The sequence below is a fragment of the Melanerpes formicivorus genome, unplaced genomic scaffold (genome assembly GCF_026170545.1).
Source record: "Melanerpes formicivorus ecotype bairdi unplaced genomic scaffold, bMelFor1.0.p_v2 SCAF_33, whole genome shotgun sequence".
Classification (NCBI taxonomy): domain Eukaryota; kingdom Metazoa; phylum Chordata; class Aves; order Piciformes; family Picidae; genus Melanerpes; species Melanerpes formicivorus.
In genome coordinates this window covers 4,687,207-4,714,088 of record NW_027142385.1, presented here as the reverse complement: position 1 = coordinate 4,714,088, position 26,882 = coordinate 4,687,207, and the positions used below count along the sequence as shown (strand labels likewise).

The window sequence follows — 26,882 nt, the reverse complement described above, 5'->3', positions numbered from 1 at the left end:
CCTACGTCTGTCGTTTGTTGTCCCCCTAGACGTCTTCTCCAGAACCGACCTTCCTCACCTGCTCTCCTGATTACGCTGTTAGATTCCTGCTACTGTGAACATCTCCGGGAAATCCCCCACTGCTTGTTTGGTTTTTTTTCTGCCAAACCCATGTGCCAGATTTCCTGGGAAGATTTATCGGGGACTCCCATGGAGAAGTGATTGTCTGGAAGAAGATCCCCCACGCTGCTAACACTGGAGTGGGGACGATTGTGAGTGTTGGGGCGAGGGACGGGAGGAGCTGTCCCGGGTATGGAGTAGGGGGTGCAGTGAGGATACGGAGTCAGGGTGCGGGGAGAAGCACGGGATGGAGGTGCGGAAGGAAATGGCACAGCCTGGTCCCCGCGGCGCTGCTGCCCATCTCCGTACCCTGACTAGAGGAGTGGCCATGCGGGCATGGCTCGGGGAACGGCAGTTCGCAAGGCCCGGCACTGGTGGGGGCTGCGAGGGGCAAGGCGCCCGGCACCGAGGGGCTGCAGAGCGGTGCGCGATGTGCTGTGCGGAGAGCAGAGTGCAGAGCGGAGGGCAGGGTGGGGAGCGGTGCTGCCGCCGAAGCTCGGTGTCCGTCGTCGCCACTCCTGGGGCTGCGCGGTGCAGCCCCGTCAGCGTCCGCTACCAGCCCGGTGCTCGGGCTCGTCCCGCCGGCGGCTGTGCTGGAGGAACCTCCTCCCATGGGCTTCCCGCCGCCTCAATGCTGCCGGCTGGGTTACTGGAAAGACACCAGCTGGGTCATCGGGAAGTCCCTGATTCTCTATTTTTCCTGCCAAGACCGTGCTCCAGATTTTCTGTGGTAACATCTCCAGGGTCCTTCATGGAGAAGGGAGGACCGGGGGCTGTAGGTACAGGCTGAGGAGCAGAAGGCTGGCAGCGCTTGTCATCGGTCAGATGAGCACAAAGCCAAACGTCCTTCTCCCGAGGACTTGGGTCTGTGTTCAGCGTGTATAGCCACTGATAAACTTTGGAAGGCTGATTGTGAACGTATTTAGAGTCTAAGGTCTCCTCAGTCCCTTAGCAGCAAAGTGCTTCAATGTGTGTTTTTACTGTAGGAGAGCCCCATCAAGAGCAAAGAGATTACTCACGGCTGGCAGTGTCAGTGCCCAGAGACAGCTTTAGGACTTGTTTGTGTTGGAGGGCACATTGCCAGTTTCCATGTTTGCATCTTTACATACCCTGATCTACAACTGCGCTGGGCTTTATAGAGCTCCGCACTCCAGCCTTCCCTTCACCGGCACCGAGGTGCTGAGGCGGGGAGCTCATGGCAAAGTTCTGGTGTTGGGACAGCTCCATGCTACTGAGCTGTGTGTCTGGGCACTGCTCATGGATTTACTGGTCTGCAGGATCTGTTCCGGATTGAGAAAAGCTGCCAGGGATGCAACACTGTTTAACAGTGCAGTTTATGGCTTTTTTTATTTAGTTAACACAGAGAAAGAGGCTCTGCTCACTTGGCTGTACTAATATCACACATCTGTGTATGTTTTATGATGAATTATCCTGTATCCTGGAAACAAATGTTAAAATGATACCTTGAGCTCTTCAAGAAGCACTGAGAATTATTTTGGTAGTATTCTACTCAGGATGGGTATTCTAGAAGTTGTTTTCTCTTTTTTTTTTTGATTCAAGATTTCATGAGGAAATCAGAACTGAGAACTAGCTTTCTGCAGAATGCTTCTGTCTCTGCAATGCACCTCTAGCAATATTTTGTTTATTCTAGCAAAGGGTGAAAGCATTCCAGCTGGTCAGCATGGTTAGGAGAGACTTGAGACCTGATTCTTGGTTCTTCAGCTTTCTGGTGAGTTTTACAGCAATTTTTATAACTTGAGCATTTGAGGTGGTATTAATGCTTAATGTGAATGTTACAACACCTCCTCTCCAACAGGTCAGTAGTCTGTCCAGGAGTCTCTTTACCTATGCAGCCCTTGCCAAGAATCAGACTTTTAAAGGTTAGTGTTTCCATCAGCACTTCTGTGTGTTTTTACAAGCAATATTCAGCACAGAGAAACAAGGCATTAAAAAAAAAAAGTGTCAAGAGGCAGAAGTAGAGGTAAAGAAACTCTTTCTGGTATCCTATTTTGTGCTTGAAATTATATTTTTATAGCTCAGTATTTGCTTGGCTGACTGACAAATGACTGTCTGAAAGCAGGTAAGTACTGCTCAGCTACTGGTCTTTGTGCTGCTGCAGCTGCAAACAAAACAGATTATTTTGTGCCTGCAAATTGGATCTGCAAATGCAGAGGCTGGTAGAACCTGGGAAGTGGGGATCAATGAGAAAATTTGCTTTATGTAACTGCTTTGGACAAGCTGTTCCCACCCTGAGGGCAATTGCTGGGTGTACCACAGTAAGCTTTTCCTTTGGGCAAGCTCAGCATGGTTTTGCATATCCCACAGAAGTGTTCCCAGCTCCAGCCCTGGACCAGTGATTCAGTTTGTGAGCACACTCACAGATGTCCAGCGTAGGTCCAAAATAGTCTGGACTTTCCTGTCACCCTGTGTCCACTGAACATCCCAAGGGGTCCTACCCTCAATTCCTCCAATGTGCACCAGGCAGTATGTGTAAATGCTTGGGGGTGCTGCGGGAGTCTGACCCTGAAGTGCATGTGACACAGCAGTGGGCTGGGGAGGATTTCTGTTCTTCACACTGTGTGTGTCTTTCCAGGTTTTGCTCCTGTCACAATTGAGACCTCAAGACATGTGTATGAATATGTGGCCACTGCTTTGGACTGGTGGCACGCAGACAGGTACTGTGAACAACGCTTTGCTCAGTTGTTTTCTGAACCCCAGGACAGTGAGCAAGCCTCCTTCAGTGCATTGCTGCAGTCCCACCACATCAGAGGTTCTGTCTGGCTAAGAGAAAGGGATGGTGTCCTGCACAAGTCAAAATGGAGACGTGAGTATGAGTGGGCTTGGACTACTTGGGGATAGGTTCACTTCTTTTTCACTCTGGAAAAAAAATTGACTGGAGAAGTTGCCACTTGTCTTTTATTGTCACTGTGGTAACCCCATGGGCTTAGGCCCATGCTTCTTCCTTTATACTGGCTGAAATTTCTCTTTCTAGGGAATCACACTGTGCCAGTATTGGTATTTGGAGACAAAACAGACACGAAATATGCAAAGGTGCTCTCTGACTTCCCAGCACTGCCTGCTGTCACAGCCTGTGCCCACCTCCAATGGGACACCAGGACCCAGGAGATTGCTACCATCTTCTCCTATGCTGTACCAGCTTTCATTAATGAGTTCCAGCTCCGTGGATTTGTTGATGAGGAAGGCTTTGTTCGATTTGCTCTCATAGTCCACGAGCACCATTCCCCATACCTGCCTGTGTTCCGTGCTGATGGAGAGTGGCATCACTTCTGCGTGACCTGGCAGCAGGAAAACGGGACCTGGGCCATCTATGCCGATGGTAAAAAGAGGGCATCTGCCAGTGGTTTGTGTGCTGTGGAGCCCTCTGCCCCCCAGGCCATCTATGGCCAGGGGACATTCATAATTGGCCAAGATCAAGATTCCCTGGGGGGCACCTTCAGAGAGAAAGAGTCCTTCAGTGGGAACATCACTGACTTGCACATCTGGCAGAAAGTCCTCAGTGCAGAGCAGATCGAGAAGGTTCGGTCATGCTGGGTGGTAGAGCAAGACCTTGTATTTGAGTGGAGCTCAAACGCTTTGGAGGTTGAAAGTTCCATTCAGGAAGTGACAGCACAGTTTCTCTGCCCAGGTAAGGCTCTTTGTCTGTCCTTGACGCTCCAGCTCCCTTCTGCAGTGGCAGGTCAGCACACAGGTACAGTGTGGGAAGCCAGCTCCATCTGTAGAGGAAGTTTGGTGCAGTTTGTGGAATGATGCTTCTCCTTGGGGAAGGAAAGCAGAAGCACATTCAAGGCTGAGCTGAGCAGTTTAGAATTTTACTTAAAGGCCTACTCATCACTAAACCTCTGGTCATTGAAGACCTCTGCCATGACAGGCTCTTCTCAGTTGCACCCTGTGATAGGACAAGGGACAATGGATGTAAACTACAGCACAAGAAGTTCCACCTCAACATGAGGAGGAACTTCTTCACTGTGAGGGTCAAAGAGTGCTGGAACAGGCTCCCCAGAGAGGTTGTGGAGTCTTCTTTTCTGGAGACTTTCAAGACCCTGTGTGATCTGTGCTGGATTCTATGGTCCTGCTCTGGCAGGGAGGTTGGACTCGATGATCTCTGGAGTTCCCTTCCAACCCCTAACATCCTGTGATCCTGTTGAGGACCCCAGCAAAGAGCTGCTCAGATGTCTCTCTTCTACTGAGAGATGTGGTTTACTTGTTGGCAGTGCTGTTCCCCAGGGTTTGCACACCTGGTCCTTCAGTGCTCTGCTCTCAGCCAGACTGTCATGACGTTGCCCGTAAATCACGAACTCAGGACTTGGCACTGCCACCTCTTCCAGGTTCCTTCAGGGGAGAATTTACCATGCAGGTCAGGAGCAGTTTCTGAGTTCAGTTCCTGTTCTGCTCTGTCTCTAAGGCTGCTCAAGGAGCAGTCCATAACTTTTCCCTTCACAGGGCTTGCAGATTGCTTGCAGAAGGCATGATACCTGTTGGGGATGTTGTATCTCTTGGGTACCTGGACCTGCTCTTTGTGTGTTTCCACAGGACCTGTTGAGGAATGCCAAGTTTTTGAAGTTGGCAGCAGTGGATTCAGTTACATGTCTTGCTTGCAGTCTTTGCCTTTTATCTGTGGCTACAGAAAGGGTACAGCATCTGTTATTTATTTATTCATTACTCCCACAGCGTTCACTCCTGGAGGTCCTGGCTGGGATTATGGCCAGTGATAAGGAGACCTCATGTATGCTCTGAAGAGACCACATGCAAATCTTGCTGTAGCTGTGACTTTGCTTCAGGCTCATGCACTCTCGTGGGCTGTTTTCCAGCTAAGCAGTGGCTCTGTGTGTTAGATAGCTTCTGGATGCAGTGTTGTAGAGTGCCTTCCTATCGAGGTTTACCCAGACTGGTTGGCCAGGGGCACATGATGATGAGGTATAAGAGAAGTGTTAGACAGTTTCTCCAGATGGGATCTTGTAATAGAAATGAAGTACAGCACAGCTGGGAGGTCTCCTTGTCCTGAGTGTATTACAAACCTACCCACCAAGCTGCTAGACACCACAGCAATGGTTGTGATTTTGTTTCATTCTCAGATGCATACTGGCAACTGCAAAAAGCTCAGCTGGAATCCAGTCACTCACTTGTTGGCCATGTGAACATGCTTGCAGAGAGGACTATGGTGAGTCCTGCAGCCCCAGCAGCAGCTAACACCAGAAGCAGGCAGGAGCTGTTGGAGTGCATTTGCTAGCACCTACTGGTGTTTGTGTTCACTTTGCCAGCAGTTATGCCTGTGGCCTTTTTGGAGCTGCTGTTGACGAATCTGACCAACAGAGCTGTAACTTGTTCTGTGATCAAACAGGCAAAGTGTCTCTTGCTGAGGGTGAGAGACTGGGCGAGAGCATTCAAAATGTCAGGGCATATCTCCTGCTGCTGAGACATGCTTGGCTGGCCAGGCAGGTGTCCTCAGACCGGTGAGGGCATGCAGGACACTGCCAAGGCATAACTGATGAGCAAGCAGAATCAGGGCTCTGCACTGAACTCAAATATCTTTTCCATGGCAGATTCCTGAGAATGTTTTCACAAGTGATATCCAAGACATGAACCTCTCTGTTGCTCTTGGTGCTCTTGATGTATTGGCAACTGTTCTGAGGGAAGGAGAGAGACCTGTGCTGAAGTCATCTGACCTCCTTGTGGTGCTTCAAATACTAAAGCAAGCTTCTGATGTGGAAGTCCAGGAGGAAGAGGAGCTGGAGATGTTGGAGCAGTTGGGTCATTATTACATGGAAGTGACTGAGTTAATCTTGGAAGAGCAGAATATTAAAATGTGGTCATCAGTTAACCAGGTAACAGTGTTGCCAGCAGCCTGGAAGTCGTGTGCTGCATCTGCTCATCTTGATGTGTGTGCATCTCCTGGGACCTGCTGTATAACCACAGGCTGGGGACCTGCAAGCATGGGACCAGGTCAGATAAGGGCTGGCTGCCTTTACTCCTGCCTCATATGTTGGAGGCGAGAACTAATTCTTCTGCAAACAAGCGCTGTCAAGTGGTGCCTTCATTTGCAAAGCCTCCAGTGGTTATGTCAGCCCTCATCAAGCTTCCCCAGTTTGACAGCCTGAACTTGTGGGCTTACCCACAGTTTGCAGATTCCCAGTGCTTTGTCGATTCTTTGCTCCCACATCCTGCTGCCTCTGGCAGGGCAATGCCCTTCACTTTATAGTTTGTTGTATTTTCCATGGGTGGGCTGCCAAGGAGCTATCTGTCATCAGCCCCCATGCTGTTCAAAACACCATCAGGCTTTGTGTGAGGCATTTCCATCATCCCAACCCCTTTAAGATTTTCTCCATTAGCTTCTTCCCACCTCACGTGGGTCTTTTGTGTCTGTTGTATGGCCTACACTCTCCACCTGTCGCTGGGAAATATGTGACAGTTCCTGGCCTGGCCAGAGCTCCAGGAACCAAGCCAGAGACCCCCAGAGATGAAAGGATGCTGAATAGTTCAGAGTTTACCTCACCACTTAGAGTTGCTTAGGTCTCCATGGCCACAATTACTCATTGCTTCTCGATAGTGGCATAAAACCAGCTCTGGCCCAGCATAGCTGGTGCAGTGGTGCAGCTCTATCTGCTGAAGGAGAGAGGGTTTCAGTTTGTGTACTACAGGGATGGCACTTGTGCTGCCTGGCATATGCAGGACTTTAAGTAATGGAGCCAGTCACCTGCTACCCTTCCAGCAGTGGACTCTATTTCTGAGTGGAACCTTTTCCAGGAATTGAGGATGGTTGTTCGACAGCTTTGCAAAAATCAAAACTCAGGTCTAAAAGTCTACTTTCTTTCCAGAAGCTTATTTAGTTCTTTATTTCCATTCTGATTTAATGGGTTTGTATAGAGGCCAGCAAGTTCCCCTCACTGCCAGTCTTCTCTTCTTGTTAAAGGAAACAGGAATATCCTTTAGAGAAGAAATCAAAGCAAAGAAAATCAAAAGTCTTGAGTCCCAACTTCTCTTTTTCTCCAAAGGACTAAGTGCTTAAGAGAGCTTTTCTGAACTGTGGGAAGTTTGAGCTGGTGATGAAGGTGCTGATTTCCATTGCTCTCACTGTGTTTGCAGGTTATTGGCGGGCCCATGGCTGTGGTTGAGCTCTGTGACAGAATGCTGTCACACTTAGCCCCGCTGCTGACTTCAGGGAGGACAAAGATCACAATCCAGCATGGGAATGTTGGTGAGTGGCACTGGCAGAGATGGGGGAGGGCACCTTACTGGGAAGGAGGCAGAACCCTGATTCAGTCCTGATTTTACCTCTCCACAGGGGTAGAGCTCAGAAAGCTAGAGCTGAACACAGAGGAGCTGAGCAGTGAGGCATACCTGGTCCAGAGCCCTGAGAAAGGAATGCATGACCTCATTGAAGTTCCTGCAGAAGAAATGCAAAGACTGAAAGCCAGAGGTAGATTGCTATACCCTGGGTCTCCCCTTGGCACTTCTGCAGCATCTTTCTTAATAGCATGAACTCTTTACCCTGCATACATGCAGTCTGGAGAAGTGTGAGGATGAGATGTCTTTGGCAAAAATTAGATGGGCTATGGGGGACCTCCAGAGGTCCACAGGCTCTCCACAGACACAGCTTAGAGCTGTAGGTGCCCTGGACCCCAAGTTTCACACCACCAGATTAGTGCAGTTATGCTGACACGGATTCTATGCCTCCAGGTCTCCAAAGAGTCATGGTGAAGAACATGTGGTTTGGCTATACCTCCCTGCAGCACTGCCTGTCCAGTGCTGGCATCAGTGCTGTCTCCCAGGACATGGCTGCTTCTGACAGCGGACAGAAGTGAGTGAACCCCCTCCCACACACACAGGGTTGCCTTCTTAGCACCAAAGGAAAATTCATTCCCCAGTCTGTATTGAGTTTCTTAGTGCCTCTGTTTTCGGGTCACCTCCACCCTGCTCCATTTCATCCTGTTTGTCCCTGCTTTCTCTAACATGAATCAAGGAGATCCCAAGTTAATGTCAGAGCTGTGGCTGCCTGTGTGCCATGTGGCCAGCAAGATTTGGGAAGTGAATGTCCCCCTGTACTTGACACTAATGAGTCCACACTTCAAACACTTTGTTCAGTTTTGAGCCCCTCACTACAGGAAGAACATTGAGGTGCTGGAGCATGTCCAGAGGAGGACCACAAAGCTGGTGAAGGGTCTAGATCACAAGTCTTCTGAAGATCAGCTGAGGGAACTGGGGTTGTTTAGCCAGGAGAAAAGGAGTCTGAGGGCTCTCTGCAACTCCCTGAAAGAAGGTTGGAGCAAGGTGGGGGGGCAGTCTCTTTTCTCAAGTAACAAGCGATAGAGCAAAAGAAAACGAGCTCAAGTTGCACCAGGGGAGGTTTAGGTGGGATTCTAGAGAAAATTTCTTCCCCCAATGGGTTGTCAAGCCCTGGAACAGACCACCCAGGGAAGTGGAGTTCCTGTCCCTGGAGGGATTTAAAAAACATGTAGATGTGGTGCTGAGGGACATGAGTTAGTGGTGGCCTGGCAGTGCTGGCTTGCATGTTGGTACTCCTTCATCTGAAAGGACTTTTCCAATCTAAACAATTCTATGGTTCTGTGCACTGAGGTGGCTCTTCTATGAGCCTCTGGTTCCCCTGAGGTTATCTGTTCTGCTGGGGTGGGCTGGGGCTGCTGCAACTTCCCCTCCGGCTGGGACAGAAGCTGCTAGAACTGTATTGCCTCTGCAAATGGGGACTGGCAGAGCAGGCAGGAGGCAGAGCCTCGCTGATCTCCCGGGAGGCGTCTGAACGCTAGGTGGGGATGGCAGCTCGCACATCCAGCCCAGCGAACGTGCTGCTCCTTCGTGGGACCCTTGCTTCAGCCTTTGCACAGCTCAGCTGCTTGGGATGTCTTAGTACCTCATCTGTCTGGTCACCTCCTGTTTCTACAGGGGGAGTGGTGGTGGTTTCTATTTGCCAAGTGATCTGAGATACTTTCTGCTGTGATCTGTGCCCAGGCACTTTGCCGATGACACTGAAACACTGCAGAAGTGCCTCCACTTCCCTCCAGCTATCTTGTATAAAGTGAGATCCTGTTTTCTCAGCACCTCTTGTCATTGCTGCCTTCCCTGACAGGTACCTGACCACCGCAGTGGGCACTGCTGTGATCTCATCCTCTCTGCTCAGTGACTACCAGGAGATCAGCACGTCTGTGCGCTACCACCTGGAGCACCGTGTCCAGGTACCCCAAGGAGGAGCTGTGCTTCCCAGCAACATCGCTGTGCCCAGCCTTGGATCAAGGCCCCCAGAGTTCTTTGGCTTAGGGAAGTCCTGTGCCCAAGTCTTTCACCTTGACTCTTGTTTCCCTGTGGAGGTGTTTATCCTGTGCTGATGGACCTTGTTGCAGCCTTATGAGTGAACTGTATTGGTCTGCGTACTGTACATGCAGAGCTGTGTAATCTCTTCTTCTCCCTCTGCCTGCAGGACCTGCCCAATAAGCTGTTGGGGCCCATCTGTGCCTTCTGGAACTTCAGCCTCAGGTGCCTTGACTCATTTCAGGTCCCCAGATTTATGAGCTTTTATTTCCACTGGAAAACCAAACATAGCAATAGGAATGTAATGGTAAGAGCAGGGATCTGTAACTCTTGCCCTGCTTTGCATGCTGGCATCCTCTCTCTGATGGAGTAGAGCACTCTCTCCAGGGAAAATTTCCTTTGGAAAAGTCACTAACAAGCAAGTGACCTTTAATGAGGTATATACAACTAAAATAGAAAGCCCTAGTTAATTATGATTGCTGCCTGCAATAAAGAAGGGTTAATCCAAGATATATAGCCCAACAGACATGCAGAACTCCCAGCCTCATAAATACTGCTTGGCATTGAGATGTGTTTTTGCTGAATGTCACTGAGGTGAGAGCACTGAGGCTGTGATAAATTATGATTGGTAATTAAGTCATTCAAGTGCATCAAGTGCAAAAAGGCTCCTCGGGGGTGCCTGTTTTTAACAAACATGGATCAGTTTGGGGAGGGCAGAGGGATGGTGATTTTGGAAGCAGAAGATTGCTGCACAAACAGTTCACTAGCCCTGCTCTGAATTTGGTCTTACCTTAGTGCTGGGGCAGGCTCAAAGGGACTGTGCTGCCCCTGAGGACAGAGCTGCCCTCCTTAGCCTTGGTTTCTGCACAGGGAATTCAGATCCAGAGCTTTGCTGGCTCCAGACAGTGGAGAGCAACTGGCTGGAAACAAGCTGGCTTGTTCTGAAGACCAAGAGTCTGGTGGAGCTGCACCGTGTGCATGGCAGGCCAAGCTGATGCAAAGGGTTAGAGATGCCTGGTTCAGTTATGGTACCAGTGAATGTGCTCTTAGAGAAGCTCTGCCCAGAGCCATGCAATTACTGTGTCCTGTTTAAAGCAGTGATGGCTGATCTGTTGCTTTTTTAATGCACTCACTGACACTAGACCTGTTTCTTGTGTGTGCCTGATGCACACTAAAGCAAATCTGCTGAGACAGGATGAACCAAAGAGAAGTCCATACTGAGATTGGTCTATGATATATTTTTCCTCATTTCAACTCTTCCTCTTCTGGGATAATGAAATTCTCTTAATGGCTTGGCTTTCTGTTGAAATGGGTAGTAATTTCCATGTGTTTTCTCTGGGTTTTTTGCTGCATGTTAGCCCAGATGCTGGTGGGATGTGGTCCACAGCTGGCTGCTCTATGGTGACATCTCTCCCAGACTCCACTGCCTGTTTTTGCAACCACACCACAAATTTTGCTGTCCTGCTGCAGGTGTATGAGATGCAGGTAAGTGAGGAGCATTCCTCAGCTGCTCTGTGGGATGGACACCAGCACTCCAAGAATTCTGTGGTTAATTTGGGGAGATGTTGTTTCTTCATTTGTTTCATGGTTGGAGCAGAGGACTGCCAAGGAGGAGGTCACACTGCAGACTTTGACTTTTATTGGATGTGGAGTTTCCTTCTGTGCCTTGATAGTCACCTTCATTTTATTCTTGACAGTTGGGTAAGAAAATTCCAGACACTTGTAGCCTTCTCTGTGGTTTTTTGTTTGTTTGTTTGACATTTTGTTTAAGACCAAGTATATAAACAAGGTGTCCTTTGTCAGAGTGGGATGCTGCAGGAGCACTGGGAGAGGCTGGGGAGGTGCCCTTAAGGTTGGTGGCAGAGAGCAGGGGGGTCATTGGCCAGGGAGAGGGTGCACTTCTGGTTGTTCCATGGAGATGCTTGTATGAGCTGAGCACACACCTGAGTGTCCATGGAAAGATTGTTGTCAATTACAGTGTTTGCTATAAAAGCTGCTCTACTAGAACTAATTTTTGTGAAGTAAATAGAGCAAAGACTATTTCTTCAACTGCCATCCATTCTGTGTCACTTGGCAAGCACAGAGGTCTCCCTTGTGAGCATGGTCCTGGCTCCCTCCACCTCCTCCTCACTGCCTGTTCCTTGGAGCACGGGCCAAGGTCAGAGCAGCTGTACCCAAGTGTGTCCCCAGCACTAAGTGCTTGCACAGCAGGACAGTCTCTGCCTCGTTGGACTGTTGCAGTGAGTAGCAGAGAGATCACAGGTCACCCAAGCAGGTCTGCACACCCCAGCAAGGACTAGTGAGAACATGTGCACCCTTTCAGTCACCTGCAGCTGAGGGCATTCTCTATCTTTCCTCAGTGTCCCCAAGAATGAACGAATCACTGTGCACAAGAACCTGATCTTTGCATTAGCTGCAGCAGAAGCTTTGCTCATGTTCAGTGAATTGGCCAAGACCAACCAGGTAAGCTCACAAGAAAGTGTCCTGTTCAGCCAGCAGGACCAGGCCTGCTCCAGTGTTAGTGTCAGAAACAGAAGTGTGATCCTTTTTATTAATTACCTGTAACTTGCATCTAGGAAAGCATTGTGTCTCTGTGCCTGGAAACATGCATATGTGCTTTGTGCAGTCTGTCAGGAAATTCACCTCTTTTTTTTCTGACAGTCTGTTTCTGACAAAAAAAATCCTTCAAGAAATGTAAGTACTTACAAAACTGCAGCAGGCAGTTCAGTCCCTTTCTGTGTCCTTTCCCACATCTCAGGGCTGGATCAAGCAGCTCTGAGATGAGAGACCTGCAAGGAAAGTCCATGAAATGCAGAAAAAAATGCTATCAGTTCACTTGTCTGTGGTTTGAGATGGTCACACAGATGCAATGAGTGTGAGCTGCAGCAGCTGTCTATTCATCTTAAGAACACCTGCTTGTGGATGCTTAAATACATTTCTGCAGGTTCTGCAGCACAATCTGCAGGCTGTTCTCTTCCTCCCGATCACACATGCTCAGAAGCTTCCAGAGGCAAATCCTCTTTAAACATGTGATTTCTCTTCTCTCCAGGTGATGTGTTTCATGGTCACTACTTTCCTTCATCTCTTCTTCATGGCAGCCTTTTCATGGATGCTGGTAGAGGGACTTCTCCTGTGGAGCAAAGTGGTAGCAGTTAACATGAGTGAAGATAGGAGAATGAAGTTCTACTATGCAACAGGCTGGGGTATCTACACACTCCCTGGGTCGGGCACTCAGAGAAATGTGTCACTTTTTCCTCTAGTAAATGATGCAATAGGAGAGATTCCAGGAGGTTTGGTTTGATTCAGTATGAGAGCCAGGTGCCACTGCTCTGCAGACACTTTCTTATCTTTATATGTCAAATTGCCAGTCTTAGAATACAAGTTAAAAGGATTCTCTGTTGGGTTGTTTGGTTTGGTTTGTTTAAGTTTATGTAAGTTTATGTCTTGGTTTATGGTAAGTTCTTGTTCTCAGAGAGCATTACTGTTGTCTGAGAGTAATCAAAATATAAATATGGTGCAGACTAAGCATCCTTTATTCTGAGTGAACTCTTTAGGGACATAGAATTCATTTGAATAAGCTGAGGGGTATGTCTGAGAGGAGCCTCTTCAGGTCAGTGCTCCTTGCAAAACACACACCTGGACAACCAGGTCAAATATTTTGGCTTGGTTTATGTCTTTGATTGTCCATTTTGTTAAAAAGGCAATCTGAGGAGTAAATTGCTTTGATCAGGACTCAGGACTTGGAATGCTTTATACCTAGGAGAGTGATGCTGACAGCATATAAATCTGATCTCACAGAGCTGGGACAGATTTCAGCTGCAGTAAATTGATGTTGCTCGTGGGGTTTCAGAGGCTAAGCTGGCTCATGCTCGAGCATGTCTGGTCATGGTGGGGTTTGAAGCAATTGTCTAGATCACAGCTGACCTGCCTGGGTCATCCCTGCTTTTCCTGGCATTTAATTTGTGCTTTTTTGATGCAGGCCTTCCAGTTGTTATCGTGGGTGTGACTCTTGCAACTTCCTTTAACAAGTATGTGGCAGACAACCACTGCTGGCTGAATGTTCAGACCAATGTCATCTGGGCCTTTGTTGGTCCTGTGCTCTTCGTCCTGGCTGTAAGTGCCAAAACCTGCCGGGAAGGTGTGACTGCTTCATGCCTGGGTTTAGGAAACCACAGTCAGGGGTCTCAGCACTTCTCTAAGGTGCTTACTCCCAGGGCTCCTTGTGCCTGCCTCTTTCACAGCATTTTTGTTATGCTTTGTATACACTTTCCCAACACAGATGGAAAAAAGGTGCTTTAAGAAAACTTTGCTGAGCAGTTCTTGTACCAGCTGATAAATTTGGAATGTAGATAAATGTGTAGGTTGAGTGTGACATTGCCTTAACTAAAGGTCTGCTTTTAATATGGAAACATCTATGTCCCTGAGATACTTAGGAGTATCATTATACTACAGCACAGTGGCAGCAAAGGGTGCAATGTTCAAGGGGGGTCTGGAGTAGACAAGAAAGAGGGAAGCTGTTCTGCAGGAGAAGTTGAGAGAAGTTTTCTAGATTTCACACTTGTGTGGACAGCTCTGTGAGGCACTTTAGTGACTGCCTTCTCAGGAGCCCAAGTTCTGATAGTTATTGAGTACCCAGCAGAAAAGTCTCACCCCACAGGAGCTGAGATTAGAGAAGGTTACTGGGACCAACAGTTTTTCTCTGACAGGTGAACACCTTCGTACTGTGCCGGGTGGTGATGGTGACTGTGTCCAGCGCTCGCAGGAGATCAAAGATGCTGACACCCAACAGCAGCCTGGAGAAACAGATTGGAGTACAGATATGGTGAGCAGGGAAGAGGCAGGTTTTCCCAGCTGTGGCTCCTTTGGGTATGAAATGGAGGAATTACTGTTAAGCTGGGAGTCTTTGTCTTGGCAAAGTGAAAGGACATGAGCTGGAGGAGTCAGGGAAGAAAGGATTTTCTCCTCCAGAGTAACTGAGCATCACCCAAAGGCAGTCTGTCTGCTCTGAGAAGCCCAGGCAGTGCTTTCAGCTTGGGGAGCCTGGTGCTGGACTCCCATGTCTGCAACTCACAGTCCTAATTCTCAGCACATTGGGATGGGAGACCCTTGGCAGCATTTGCTGAAATCAAAGCTGCCTGTTGGCATCAGCAGGAACAGCAGTTTGGGTCTGGGAATGGCTGGTGTGTGTATCCCTGTCATCTGTAGTGGTGACAGCATGGATCACACTACCAAGCTGTCTGCCCCTTCCCTAACATCACCCCACTGTGATGGCAGGCATGCAGATGTCCTGTAAAACACCACCATGAGGAAGTGAGAAAGCAGTTTGGGAACAAGTGGGTGCCCAGTTTCCATGGAATTGTATGGAGCTCTGACCTGCAGAAGCAGCTCCTCTCCACTTCACAGAACTTTGTTGTTTGAAGAGGTCATAACTGAATTTGTCCCACACCCATCCCATCCTTAGCACTTCTGTGTGCCCTACAGCAGGATGCCAGCTGTAGGGGGTGCAGGGGTTTGGGTTACGTGCCATTCTAACAAGGATTTTCTAGCTGAGTTTGGGATTTGGTGGATTGAAATTAGCCCTGGTGGGGTTTACATACATGGGAAAAGAGGGTGGTGTGGACTTCTGTAATCAGGCAGTATAGAGAGACCTCTAAAAAACTGCTGCTTGAGTCATTACTTTATCATCCTCTGTGAATCTTTATTGTTGTTAGCTGGCGCCAGATACCCCTGCTAGACACGCATTGTTCCCCTCTATCATAAATAAATTTTCCCAAATTTACAGAAGCATGAAGATAGGGCACTGCTGCAGGGCAAGGTGACATCCATGCACTGAGAAAACAAATACAGAAGCCCTCCTTGTAGCAGAAATTTGGGGGAAATAGCTGTTTTCTCATGGCTAATGATGTCAAAGAGCTCCCTTCGTGCTAACTCAGTGATAAATAAAGAGCAGGGCTGGCACACTGGGGGCTGGGAGGTGAAATGTTGGCTTTTTTCCCTCTTAATTATTTTGTTTGCAGAGGAATTTGTTCCATAGCTACCATCTTGGGTGCCTCTTGGTGGACACATTATCTGAAAGGCACTTGCAGGGGGAGGAGAGCCATCTCCAAGCATGGAGGCAAGGAAAGTTTCTTCTAAACTGTAAGACACAGGCTAGGGTGCTCCTAAACCTGTGAAGCTCTGTTCAGGGCAGATCCATTCATGTGCTCTGTTACCCAATGCAGATGTCCCAGGCAGATTGAGATGAGACCCTGGGCAGAGTTTGCAGAGCCAGGAAGGACATTTGGCAGGCTGGAGGTCTTTGCCAGGTCACCCTGGGCTCAAGGACATAGGGCAGGTGGAAGGCAGGTGGCTGGGAGGTGGGTGCCAGTGCACAGTGTTTCAGCTTTGAAATGCACCCAGGTAACACCGAGCTGTTCTTCCTGGCAGGGCCACAGCCAAGCCTATCCTGGTGCTGCTGCCAGTGCTGGGGCTGACATGGGTGTGTGGGGTCCTTGTCCACCTCAGCATCTTTTGGGCCTATGTCTTCATCGTGCTGAACTCTCTCCAGGTGAGTCCTGTACCAGATGGATCCCCACACCATAGCCAAGCAGGTACCTGCAGGTTCTTGTGCTTCAGTGTACTCTACCTGTCCTCATCCTCAGGAACAGTTGTCAGCTCTGAAGGCTAGCCCATCTTTCCTAAGCTGCTGTGCTATTTTGTCTGAGGAAACTAGATTCACACTCCCAAGATATGAAATACAGCCCTGGAGACCTTGTTTGTCTAATGGCCCTTCAGCATCAATCTTTGTAGGGTCCAATTTGTGCCACAGCTTTCCAGTTCAAATGTTTTTTTCTCATATTAAATTTTCCAACATTAGCATGGTTTCAAAATGACATTCCCAAGCTGACATGCTTGTAGGGAACTTCATTAGAGGTTTGATTTGGTTATTTAATGGGTAATTTAGATGGTAACTGTCCAGTTTAATGGGACAGACATCCTAGCTGCTATTGCAATCTCCTTCCTACAGGGAAGGGATGTGCTATGTGTGCCAGCATCACTGTCAGAACAGAGCTGTTTGTGGAGAGTGTCTCAAAGGGCACTTCCAGTCATAGTGTGCTTGATTGCTGCTTAGCTGGTGTGTGTTCTGAGATGAGTGGTTGTCAATATGAATCAGATGAAAAACAGTGTGAGGTTCTTAAACTGTACAGGCAGAACCACCTCTCCTTTGCCTGGAAGTCAACTTTATTGCAGGCAGATGAGAGAAGAATAATTAAGAATTGAGGACTGAAAATCTTTACCTTTGAAATCTGTATTGTCTGCAACAGTGCAGCTGCTCCCCAGGGAGGCTCCTAGTACCTGGTGAGAGGTGCACTGGAATCTGACGGCAGGCAGAAGTGTTAGGTAGAACAGATTCTGACAGGGACTGGTGATAAGAGCCTCGCACAAGCAGACTGGGAGTGTGAGTACTGTTTCTAGCTCTGTCTTGCAAGCCCTTGGATGAGTCATGTCACCTCTTTCAAACTCTTCCTTTTTAAAATCTGTTTGCTTCTTTTGGTGCCTTTTTGGGCTATGGCTGTGACTCCTGCATGCTACCACTCTTCAGAGCCATATTGTTAATATGTTGGTATTAACAGGGATCTCTACAGGACAGAGAGTAACCCTTCTGTGCACAGCAATACTCAGGATTTGCTTCTAAGTTTACTGGCTTCATTAAAAGATTTAAAGAATGTAACCAGCTTGTACACAGCTAGGATAGCAAAGCAAATTGTATTAGTCACAGCAGCCAGGAGCACTTCGTTCTGCTCTGAGGTCGGACAGGACCTCAGGATATCTGAAACTCAGGGACACAGGGTGACAAAAAGTCCCGGAACACATGCTTGCCACCTGTGATTCACAGCATCGCCCCCCTTGTTGGCAGAAGCTTTCAAAACCTCGAGAGAAAGCAGCTGTAGATGGAGCTAGAGAAGCACTAACACCACTTCTTCCGACATGGGCAGGAGAAAGTGGTCCCAAGGCGACGGTGGGATCACTGCGGGCAGGTGGTTACAGCTGTCAGGGAGCCAGCCAGGGAGTTCAGCCCCTGGGCTAAGCCTGTGCGAGCACAGATAGTGCCTGGAGATACCCCCCCAGTCAGGCCTGTCCCTTTGCAGTGGATACTCACAGACATATTCTTCAGAGTCCCTTGGCCAGTTCTGAGGGGCAAATTTTACTCCAAATCAAGAGAGTGACTGGGTACTACCCTCCAAACCACTGGGATCCAAAGAGTTCTCCACCATCACTTCCCCTTTTTCTTTGGATTCAGCAGAAATTGGCTCCTTTTACTTAGGAGCAGCAGAGTTGGTGGTGCTTCCCTCTGGCATACTTGGCTGGTTTCAGTGTAGCATTGGCCCAGCTCTCCAAGGGTGCCCTGCAGGCATTATCACCATGTGCACTAGAGGGGTGGTTGCTCCAGGGAAGTTCTGCCCGGGGCTGGCACTGCTCCAGCAGCCGGGTGCTGCTCACGCACATCCGTTGGCTCTCAGATGGGGATGTTCCAAGGCCAGACAAGGGCCACCACTCTGTCTCAGCACTATTAAGGATATCAGAAGGGTGGCAGGAGGCCCTTTCTAAACTATAATTAAATATAGCATCAGTTCTCCATGTCTCCTCATGACATGCTTAGGTTGTTGAACAGAGGCGAACTGACAGCTCAGTGCTGAGATGATGTGAACAGAGCTGCAAGCAGCACCAGCACCTCTTCATTCACAGAAAAAGACCTTTGAACTCCAACAACAGCAGCCAAGAGGCAGACCAGAGCACAGCATCCCAGCACCATCCTGGCAGCCTTCCTGTGCCTTGCTTTAGTGTTCATGCTGTGAAAACATGAGCACGCCGGAGAGGTCCTGCTGAGGATCTCGGGTTTGGGCAGCCTTCAGGAGAGCAGCTTTTCAGTAGCACTTGGGGCTGCTCTTCCTTCTGTGATCCAGCACTGGCAAGGGAAATCCCACAAGTTTCCTGGTTCAGTGACTGCTAATACCCCTTGACCGTGGCCTGACAAGATCAGTGCCCAACCTCCATATTCCATGGCTCACTCAGCTGTTGAGTCATTGCTGATGCAGGCAGAGGGGCTGTGGGGTGCTGCCTGTTGTTACATGGGTGGTGGGCATATAAGTTCTTTAAGAGACAAAAATAACCTCTGAGGCTTTCTCTCAAAACTCATGACACAGTCCACCTTGGCTGAGATGTTTGCTGGATCAGTATTGGCTTTCTTCCCTTGCGTTCTAAGTTATTGCTGCTTGTGTTTTTCTTCTCTCTCTTAAGGCTCAGTAGGAGCCATGACTGTTGTGTGGGCAGACAGACAAGGGTTTGCCCCTGAATATGCTTGTTTGCCTCTGTCCCTTCATCACCAAGTTCAGGTCAGTTTGTAGTTTTACCCCAGAAGAGAAATGCTGATAGAAAGCTATGAGGTGGAGAGAAAGCATGGCCAAAAAACATCCCATTTCAGCCCCTCTGCTGACTGTCTTACAGATTACCTTGGAGTTTCCTTTAAGGCCAGCCTGCTGCTTCACATGTGAGCCTTGTGCAGGGAAGTTTTGCTGCTGTGGTTGTTTGTTTGTTTGGCTGCTTTCTGTTTATCTGCGGAAACCAAAGTCTGTCTTCAAGGTTACTCTGTGCGTCGACACCAAGCATGACAGCTTCTCCAGCCAGGCAGCACAGGAATTCAGCTGAGTGACTGAAAAGCAAGACAATGTGGTGCTGTGCCAGAGGTGGATGACCCACAGGTTGGCCAGCAGGCAGCAGTGCCTTCCTTCTCTCCAGCCCCACAGGTTGGTGAGCAGGCAGCTGTGCCCTCCTGTGCCTCCAGCCCCACAGGTTGGTGAGCAGGCAGCAGTGCCTTCCTTCTCTCCAGCCCCACAGGTTGGTGAACAGGCAGCATTGCCTTCCTTCCCTCCAGCCCCACAGGCTGGTGAGCAGGTAGCATTGCTTCCTTCCCTCCAGCCCCACAGGTTGGTGAGCAGGCAGCTGTGCCCTCCTGTGCCTCCAGCCCCACAGGTTGGCAAGCAGGCAGCTGTGCCTTCCTTCTCTCCAGCCCCACAGGTTGGTGAACAGGCAGCATTGCCTTCCTTCCCTCCAGCCCCACAGGCTGGTGAGCAGGCAGCATTGCTTCCTTCCCTCCAGCCCCACAGGTTGGTGAGCAGGCAGCTGTGTCTTCCTTCTCTCCAGCCCCACAGGTTGGTGAGCAGGCAGCAGTGCCTTCCTTCCCTCCAGCCCCTTGGGTTGGTGAGCAGGCAGCAGTGCCTTCCTTCTCTCCAGCCCCACAGGTTGGTGAACAGGCAGCATTGCCTTCCTTCCCTCCAGCCCCACAGGCTGGTGAGCAGGCAGCATTGCTTCCTTCCCTCCAGCCCCACAGGTTGGTGAGCAGGCAGCAGTGCCTTCCTTCCCTCCAGCCCCACAGGTTGGTGAGCAGGCAGCAGTGCCTTCCTTCTCTCCAGCCCCACAGGTTGGTGAGCAGGCAGCAGTGCCTTCCTTCCCTCCAGCCCCACAGGTTGGTGAGCAGGCAGCAGTGCCTTCCTTCTCTCCAGCCCCACAGGTTGGTGAGCAGGCAGCAGTGCCTTCCTTCCCTCCAGCCCCACAGGTTGGTGAGCAGGCAGCAGTGCCTTCCTTCCCTCCAGCCCCATGGGTTGGTGAGCAGGCAGCAGTGCCTTCCTTCCCTCCAGCCCCACAGGTTGGTGAGCAGGCAGCAGTGCCTTCCTTCCCTCCAGCCCCACAGGTTGGTGAGCAGGCAGCAGTGCCTTCCTTCTCTCCAGCCCCACAGGTTGGTGAGCAGGCAGCAGTGCCTTCCTTCCCTCCAGCCCCACAGGTTGGTGGGCAGGCAGCAGTGCCTTCCTTCTCTCCAGCCCCACAGGTTGGTGAGCAGGCAGCAGTGCCTTCCTTCCCTCCAGCCCCACAGGTTGGTGAGCAGGCAGCAGTGCCTTCCTTCTCTCCAGCCCCACAATTTTGGAGATAGCATCACCAACCCCCTGCCAGGCATGCAATGCTGTGTGGAGGTGCCTGCTGTTAAGAAGCAGTATAGGTAAAGCTTGCTGGCTCCATTTGAGCTTGTAGAGCTGGAGTGATATTCCTGAGGCTGACTCAGGGTCATCACCAGGACTTTCAGAGCCACTCACCCATCTCCAGTGAGAGAGTAGCAGGAGATGCATTGCACCCATCTGAGTGTGTGAAGCACACACCGCAGGACAGAGCATTCATCTTGCTCTGTGGATCTTGGCATGTACCATGCTCTACCCTGCAGCTACCTAGTGCCTGTCCCACTGTGAGCAGGGAGCCATGGAGGCCAGGGCACTGGGGACCCTGCCAGGAGACGGCATGCAGGCAGGGGCATGAGCAGGGATGGGCTGGCTCCTGCAGAGCCATAGATCCGCTTCCGCCCGCTGCTGCAGCTGGGCCTCCTCTCCTTCCTTGTTCTCCTCCCAGCCGACCTCACCACTCCCCCCTCCCCAGGCTCATCCAGAATGATTATTTCAAGGAAGACCTGCCTTGGCAGCCCAACCAGAAATCTGGTCTGGGGGAGTGACCAGCATTGCTGGCTGAAGGACAGGTCATGGCACGGCGCCAGGGTACTGCTACCATTACGCCTGCCAAGAGCTCGCAGATGAAGAGCAAGGCTCATTGCAGACAAGATGGATTACTTTTCTTGCTGCAGCTGATTTATCTAGCTGCGATAACAAACACCCCACAGATATAACATAAATCTGGTGAGCCAGATAGGGCTGCTTTAAGGCCAAAATTGTTGGTCTGGGCTGTAATTAGCCCCAGGCTGTGGCCTCCAGGCAATGCTCACTCTGGCCCTGCCCTGGGCACTTTCCCCAAGCACATCCCACACTGACCCTGGACATGTAGCTGTGGCCAAGCATTTGGTCATGGCAGAGTGTGTCATTGCATGCTAGTCCTCATTGTGTGCACACAGCAACACTGGTTTGGTGGCTGAGGCTGTGCTGGCAGAACTCCACTTGAAAGATCGTCCATCCTGGGGCTAAGCAAAGCCTCTGGGTTGATGCCAAAATGGATTTGGGTCAGAGGGTCCTGTGGTCTGTCACTGCATGGACAAAGGAAATGTCCCTGGCATCATGCTGCACTTGGTCTGCAGGAGGCTAGTAAAAGCCTATCTGGGGTTGGTGCTGGGTGGGATGGGAGATCTGCTTCCCACACTTCAGTTCCCCTGGCAATTAATTCCTGGTGTTTTCTTCTGAGATCTGAAGGAGGTGGTTCCTGGAGGGGTTTGCATGCATGAGTGAATGGGAGTGTGGGAGAACTTCAGGCTGAGGAAGCTGAGTGCCCAGTGAGACAGCCTGCTCCCTCCGAATGAAATGAGGGGAGAAGGAGGAAGGACTAAGACAGGGACTGCCTCTCCTTTTGACACTGTGAAAAGCCTGGTCTCAAGCAACATCTTAAGGAAGGTCCTTCCTGCCCAGCTATCCCTGGCTGTGCTGTGCCCATGTCTGTGCCTCTTCCCCCTAGCCCAGTCCTCACCTGTTCTAGTGCCCATCAAACTCATTTCCAGCTGTCCATTTCTGTGCTCTCTCTTTTTCAGGGCCTGTACATATTCCTGGTCTATGCAGTCTGTAACAGCGAGGTAAGAGATGCCCCTGGCTGAGCATCAGTCACTCATCACAGAAACCATTTATTAGCAGTCAAGGAGGTAGCTGGGGTTATAGTAGGTGCAATGGGCAGCATAGCCCTGACTGTACTTCTGGAACAGTGTACATGTTCCATGACTTGCTGGAGGATCTTTTGCTCTGTTAGAGTTGCTGTGGCCCTCTCTAATGCCCTTGCTCTGTTGCAGGTAAGGAATGCCATCCAGAGGATGAAGGACAAGAAGAAAGCACTCTCTTTCACAGTTAAGTCGCAAGGAAGCTCTGACACCCTCTTTGTTCATCATGTACCGACAGAGGAGGGCCCTAGATGTGTTTGGACTCCTTTGAAGAGATGATGTGGGAAAGAAGTATTGTATTTTTCAGCCTTGTGTAGGGAACATGGCAGAGGCAGTCTCTCTTCTTTGCAGTCCTCTTGGACAATGCAGACCCAAAGATAATCTACACCGATTACGCAGCAGCCTACTCTGCTAGGGTGGGATGGGAGTCAAAGTCCCAGGGGCTTCACTGCAGATTAAATTGTTCTTTAAAGCTGGACCTGAATCTAGCAAAGGCTTGTGATGCAATTTTCAGTGTCCTGTATCTCTCCCCTCTTATTACAGAACTGCTCACATCCCATCAACTACTTATCAAGTCCAAGAAATACAACCTCCTGGGAGACAGGGAAACTGAGCCCTTCTGCAGCTGAGAGTGCTTTGTCAAGCACTGTGCAGAAAGGCCCTCCAGTGAAGAATATCACCAACAGAGGTAAAGGGAGTTGTCATTGCTGTTGGCCCAGGTGTGATGAGACCACAGTGAAATACTATTCCCAAAGCTTGAATTTTAGTTCATGTTCCCTTGGCACTGTGCTAACTCTTGCTTGTCCTGCCTGTGTGGGCACTTGGGTCTGGTGCTGCAAATGCAGCACGGGATGAAGGATGTCCAGGGAATGCAGAAACCATGTGCTTGTGGATCTCAGAGGACTCAAATTCATGCCTGCAGGCTGGCTAAGCATGGGTGTCTCATCACCATGTTGTGCAGCTTTACATTCTCTTGAGGCAAGAATCCATGGATGTGTATTAAAATTAATTATCTGGGGAAGGAGAGGCAAAGGCAGCAGTGGGAGATGGGATTTGCTGCTTCTGGGACTGAGGTGGTACATGCTCCAGCCAGTCTATGGATGGAATTATGCAGGTAACCTGGTTCATTCCTTGTGCTTCAGTGAGAGAGACTTAGGGAACACTAAGCACCAAGTTTTTGGTAAAGCATGTGTGTTTCTACTCTCTGATCTCCACACTCACTGTGCTACTTCATTCCCTAGGAAACTTTGGAGGCAAAATTCCCATGGGGATTTCATCAATTATGTCACCCGAGAGACCGGTATGTAATGTCTCCTGTTCTTCCTCCACCTTCACCCAAGCACAGAGCGTAGTAGTTATGTAGGAATGGTGTCTGGTGGTTCCAGTGAGGGGCTGGGACTCAGGACACCTGGTAGTGTTACCAGCCCTGGTTCAGACTCTGATTTTTGTTGAGCAAGCCCCAGAAGCTGCCTGACTCATCCACCCTCGCACAAGTAGAGGGCAATGCTGATCCCTTCTGTCCCAGGATGGTACAGAAGTTGCTGACAGTCATTGAGCAGCATGTTAGCACAGCATCCTCCTGAGGAGTCCAGGCACATAGCCTGTCTACCAAAATCAGGAAGGCTTTGAAACACATCCTGAAGACTCTTAGTTTATTAAAGCATGTGCTTGTTATTAGCAACATATACATTTAAGTCATTTCAATCATTTGGGGCGTGTGGGTTTATACCCATAGCGGCCACTCATGGTAATCAAGTCAGAAGCAACGGGATGTTTGCTGTCTTCTGTAGGAATATAGGATGGACTGGCAGGCTCCTGGCCACTGAGCTGCCTGGGCTCTTCTGTGAGGACAGGACCTGGCTCAGGAGACAAATGCATGGTTCTGTAGGCAGGAGAGGAGGCAGTCCCAGAACAGCAACTCTCCAAGGCAAGAGCTCACCCCTGAGCCAGTGTGGAAATAGGTTCACTGCCAGGCCAGGGAGGATGAATGAATTGAAACCAGTAAAGCACCAAGGAGAGCCTAGTATGGAGCAAGGCAGGAGACTTCCCCCAGGGACAGCAAATTAAAATGGGGCAGCAGGGGCTTGCTATCCCTGCACACCCTCACCTGCCAGGGAGGGCTGGCTGTGTCATGCTGCCAGCAAGAGTGAGACAGATGTAAAGCTCAGCAAGGCACAGCCTAGATCAGGGAAGAATTTAAATTTGACTACTCTGATACCACTTCCAACTCCCACTATTGAAATGATCATCAGTCCTTGTGCACTTGACACACAAGTGCTGTAATTTCCTCAGAATAAAATCCAACACTACTTTCATATGAGTCTCTCACTGAAGGATCTCTCTCTCCCTCTCTAATATTTATCCTTTGAAAACCTGTGTCACATAGACAGCTCTTATTTATCCAATAGATAATACTTCTGTAGCTGGCATATGGTTTAGAAGCCACTCAATAAAATCCATATTTTCATCTCTCATGATTTATATTGTGGTTAATGCTGTTCCTCCCCTCCTGCTGAATGCTGACCAGGATTCATTCGCAGGTGATGCTTTTCTCAGCCAACCAGGTGCTGGCTGTGTAAACTGGGACCAGGGCTGAGCCCCTGGCACCAGATAAGGAGATATGGGCCACATGGATTAGTTCAGGGGCCTGAGTTTCCCAAGGCAGGGAGCATTAGGAGGCAGCCGATCTCCTAAATGCCAAGGCCTTGGCATTTCCTAGGAGTCAAAGGCAGAATGCACTTTCCTCTGGGTGAGGGTCACCGAGGTCTTTGCTGCTTAAATGTTGCATTTTCAATTTCCTTTCTAACTAACATGGATGGAGAAAAACATGAGGTTGATGCTAGTGGTGAGGAGAGGGGGCACAGCCCCACTGCCCAGTGCTCCCTCAACATCACTGTGAGCCCACACTGCCAAGTCAGCCAAGGGGGTTTCCATTTGAGCCCCATCTTCACCCCAGAGCTGGTCAGCTCCCTTCCTCTGGGTAGGTGTTGCTTTCTGTGCTTGTTATGTAAGTCAGTGCTGTTTTTTTGCTCCCTGGCTAAATGAGTCATGGCACTCGCTGGAGGAGCTGAGAGTTAAGAATGTCGCTGGCAGATGCACAATGGTTTAGATGAAGAGAAAATGCTACTGAAAACGTTTGAAAACACTTAAACTGACAAAACACTGCGCGAGTGAGGATGCAAACACAGACGAGATGTTCTTTGTGTTGCAGCTTTTTAAAATGTTGTTTGGTGGTATTTTTTTTACTGCTGGGTTGGGAGCAGGAATTTCACACCTCACAGAGCTTTAGCCATCACTTAAGCACAGGGCGCAGGCTTGTGTGTGCTCTCTCCACCACAGCACAGGGGGACAAAGTTCTCTCTCTCATCTTTCTCCTGGATTTTCCTGCATTCTCCAGCATGGCATCTACCCCACTGGGTGGGTGTGAGGAGCTGGGTGGCAACTCAAGTGCCAGGCACTGCTGAGAGGTGCAGCTGTGTCCAGGGGCCTCTGTGGGGTGTCCATCCCTCCAAAACCAGGATGAAGGCTCCAGTTCCTGGCCTGTACAGTGGCTTGGTGGGAGGGAGAGTGTGGTGGTAGCTGGCTGGTGGGGAGCCCTTTCTGGCCCCAAGGAGTGTGGTGGGGGTCGCCAGCAGCAAAGCCATCAAACCTGTACCTAACAAACGTTCTCCCCTCTTTCAGGCTGTGGAGCTGACAGCATTCAAATCCTCAGGTAACATTTGCCTGCATCATTGTCTTTAGTTTTTGTTACTGCTGATACTGGTTTCTGTGGTTGCATGGTGGAGCTGTGCAGAGGGCAGGTGGTTTTTGCTCAGTCTTCAGGGAGTTTTATTTCCAAAGTGCTTGGGTGGATGCAGTCTTGGCCAAGCTTTTTGGGCATCCAGGTTTCCCTGAACAGCTGAGGGAGAGGCAAGGCGTGAAGCCCCAGCAGCTCTGCCAGTGTTGTCCCATGCTTCCTCTGGCTGCATCCATCTGGTTTCTCCCCATGTCTCCTCAGCTTTCTTGCTGCCCCTGGGCAGCTTCCTGGGCCCCTCCATGCCAGCAAAGCTGCAGGTTGCAAGCAGTGGATACCCACAGGTATATGATGCTGAGGTTTCCAGCTGGGCACTCCAGCACAACTGATCCTGTGTTCAGGGGTAGCAGCAGCTCTTTGCTGCCAAAGGGTATTTTGAACCAGCAGCTGCTGCAGAAAGCTCTGGCGGGTGTTAGAAGTGACTGGGAAGCTGGGGAAGGTGGGGTGTTCAGACAAGGCTGGATTTATGAGCTTTAAAGCAGCCATTTAGCTTCTCCTGTTTCAGGTTGTAGAAAGGCCAATGTCACCATGAAGGTGGGTAGAATTAAAACCAGAAATCCCTCCTAAGCCCCAGACCTCTGCTCAGCTGCAGTGATGGGGAGTTGGCCAGCTGCAGCTCCCTGCTGCCTCCCTGACTTCCCTGCCTGGCTTTGGGCAGGTCTCCAGCTCCCCGGTACAGGCCCAGCGTATTTACCTTTGTGTGTTTTACCAGCCATCACCGAGTACTCCCAGGGCTCTCAGTGCAGCCTCTGGATGGGGTCACTCAAGCAGACAGTGCAGTGAATAAGCACCAGGGATGGACAGATACCATTTTTTCTGCATTGTTACATTTTCTTTTGTCAAAGGAAGCAGTGCATTAGCAGGTGTCTGATCTTGCTCCACATTAAGTATCTAAGCAGGGCATGCTTAGACTCTTTTCCAGACGATGCCACCCAGGAGCATTGCAGCTTTCCTCCCCACAGTGGACACATGAGCAAGGCAGAAATGGTGGCATCTGGGACTAGAAGTGCTGCAGCAAGACCTACACCCAGCATGTGCTTT

General features: G+C 49.9%; 1 protein-coding gene across 1 annotated transcript; it reads left to right on the top strand.

Annotated features, from left to right (window-relative positions):
• Window positions 1-91: 91 nt before the first annotated feature.
• On the top strand, window positions 92-26,882 carry ADGRD2 (adhesion G protein-coupled receptor D2). The gene is made up of 27 exons (XM_068155760.1): window positions 92-251; window positions 1,751-1,828; window positions 1,916-1,979; window positions 2,693-2,923; window positions 3,092-3,745; window positions 4,651-4,749; window positions 5,193-5,278; window positions 5,661-5,942; window positions 7,201-7,312; window positions 7,400-7,534; window positions 7,795-7,915; window positions 9,200-9,305; window positions 9,548-9,603; window positions 10,737-10,863; window positions 10,976-11,079; window positions 11,739-11,841; window positions 12,428-12,581; window positions 13,358-13,491; window positions 14,085-14,200; window positions 15,805-15,925; window positions 21,929-21,970; window positions 22,181-22,234; window positions 22,592-22,736; window positions 23,290-23,348; window positions 25,730-25,760; window positions 26,046-26,125; window positions 26,752-26,882. The coding sequence occupies exons 2-27, from the start codon at window positions 1,781-1,783 to the stop codon at window positions 26,812-26,814; spliced, it is 3,327 nt and encodes a 1,108-aa protein (XP_068011861.1). The 5' UTR covers window positions 92-251; window positions 1,751-1,780; the 3' UTR covers window positions 26,815-26,882.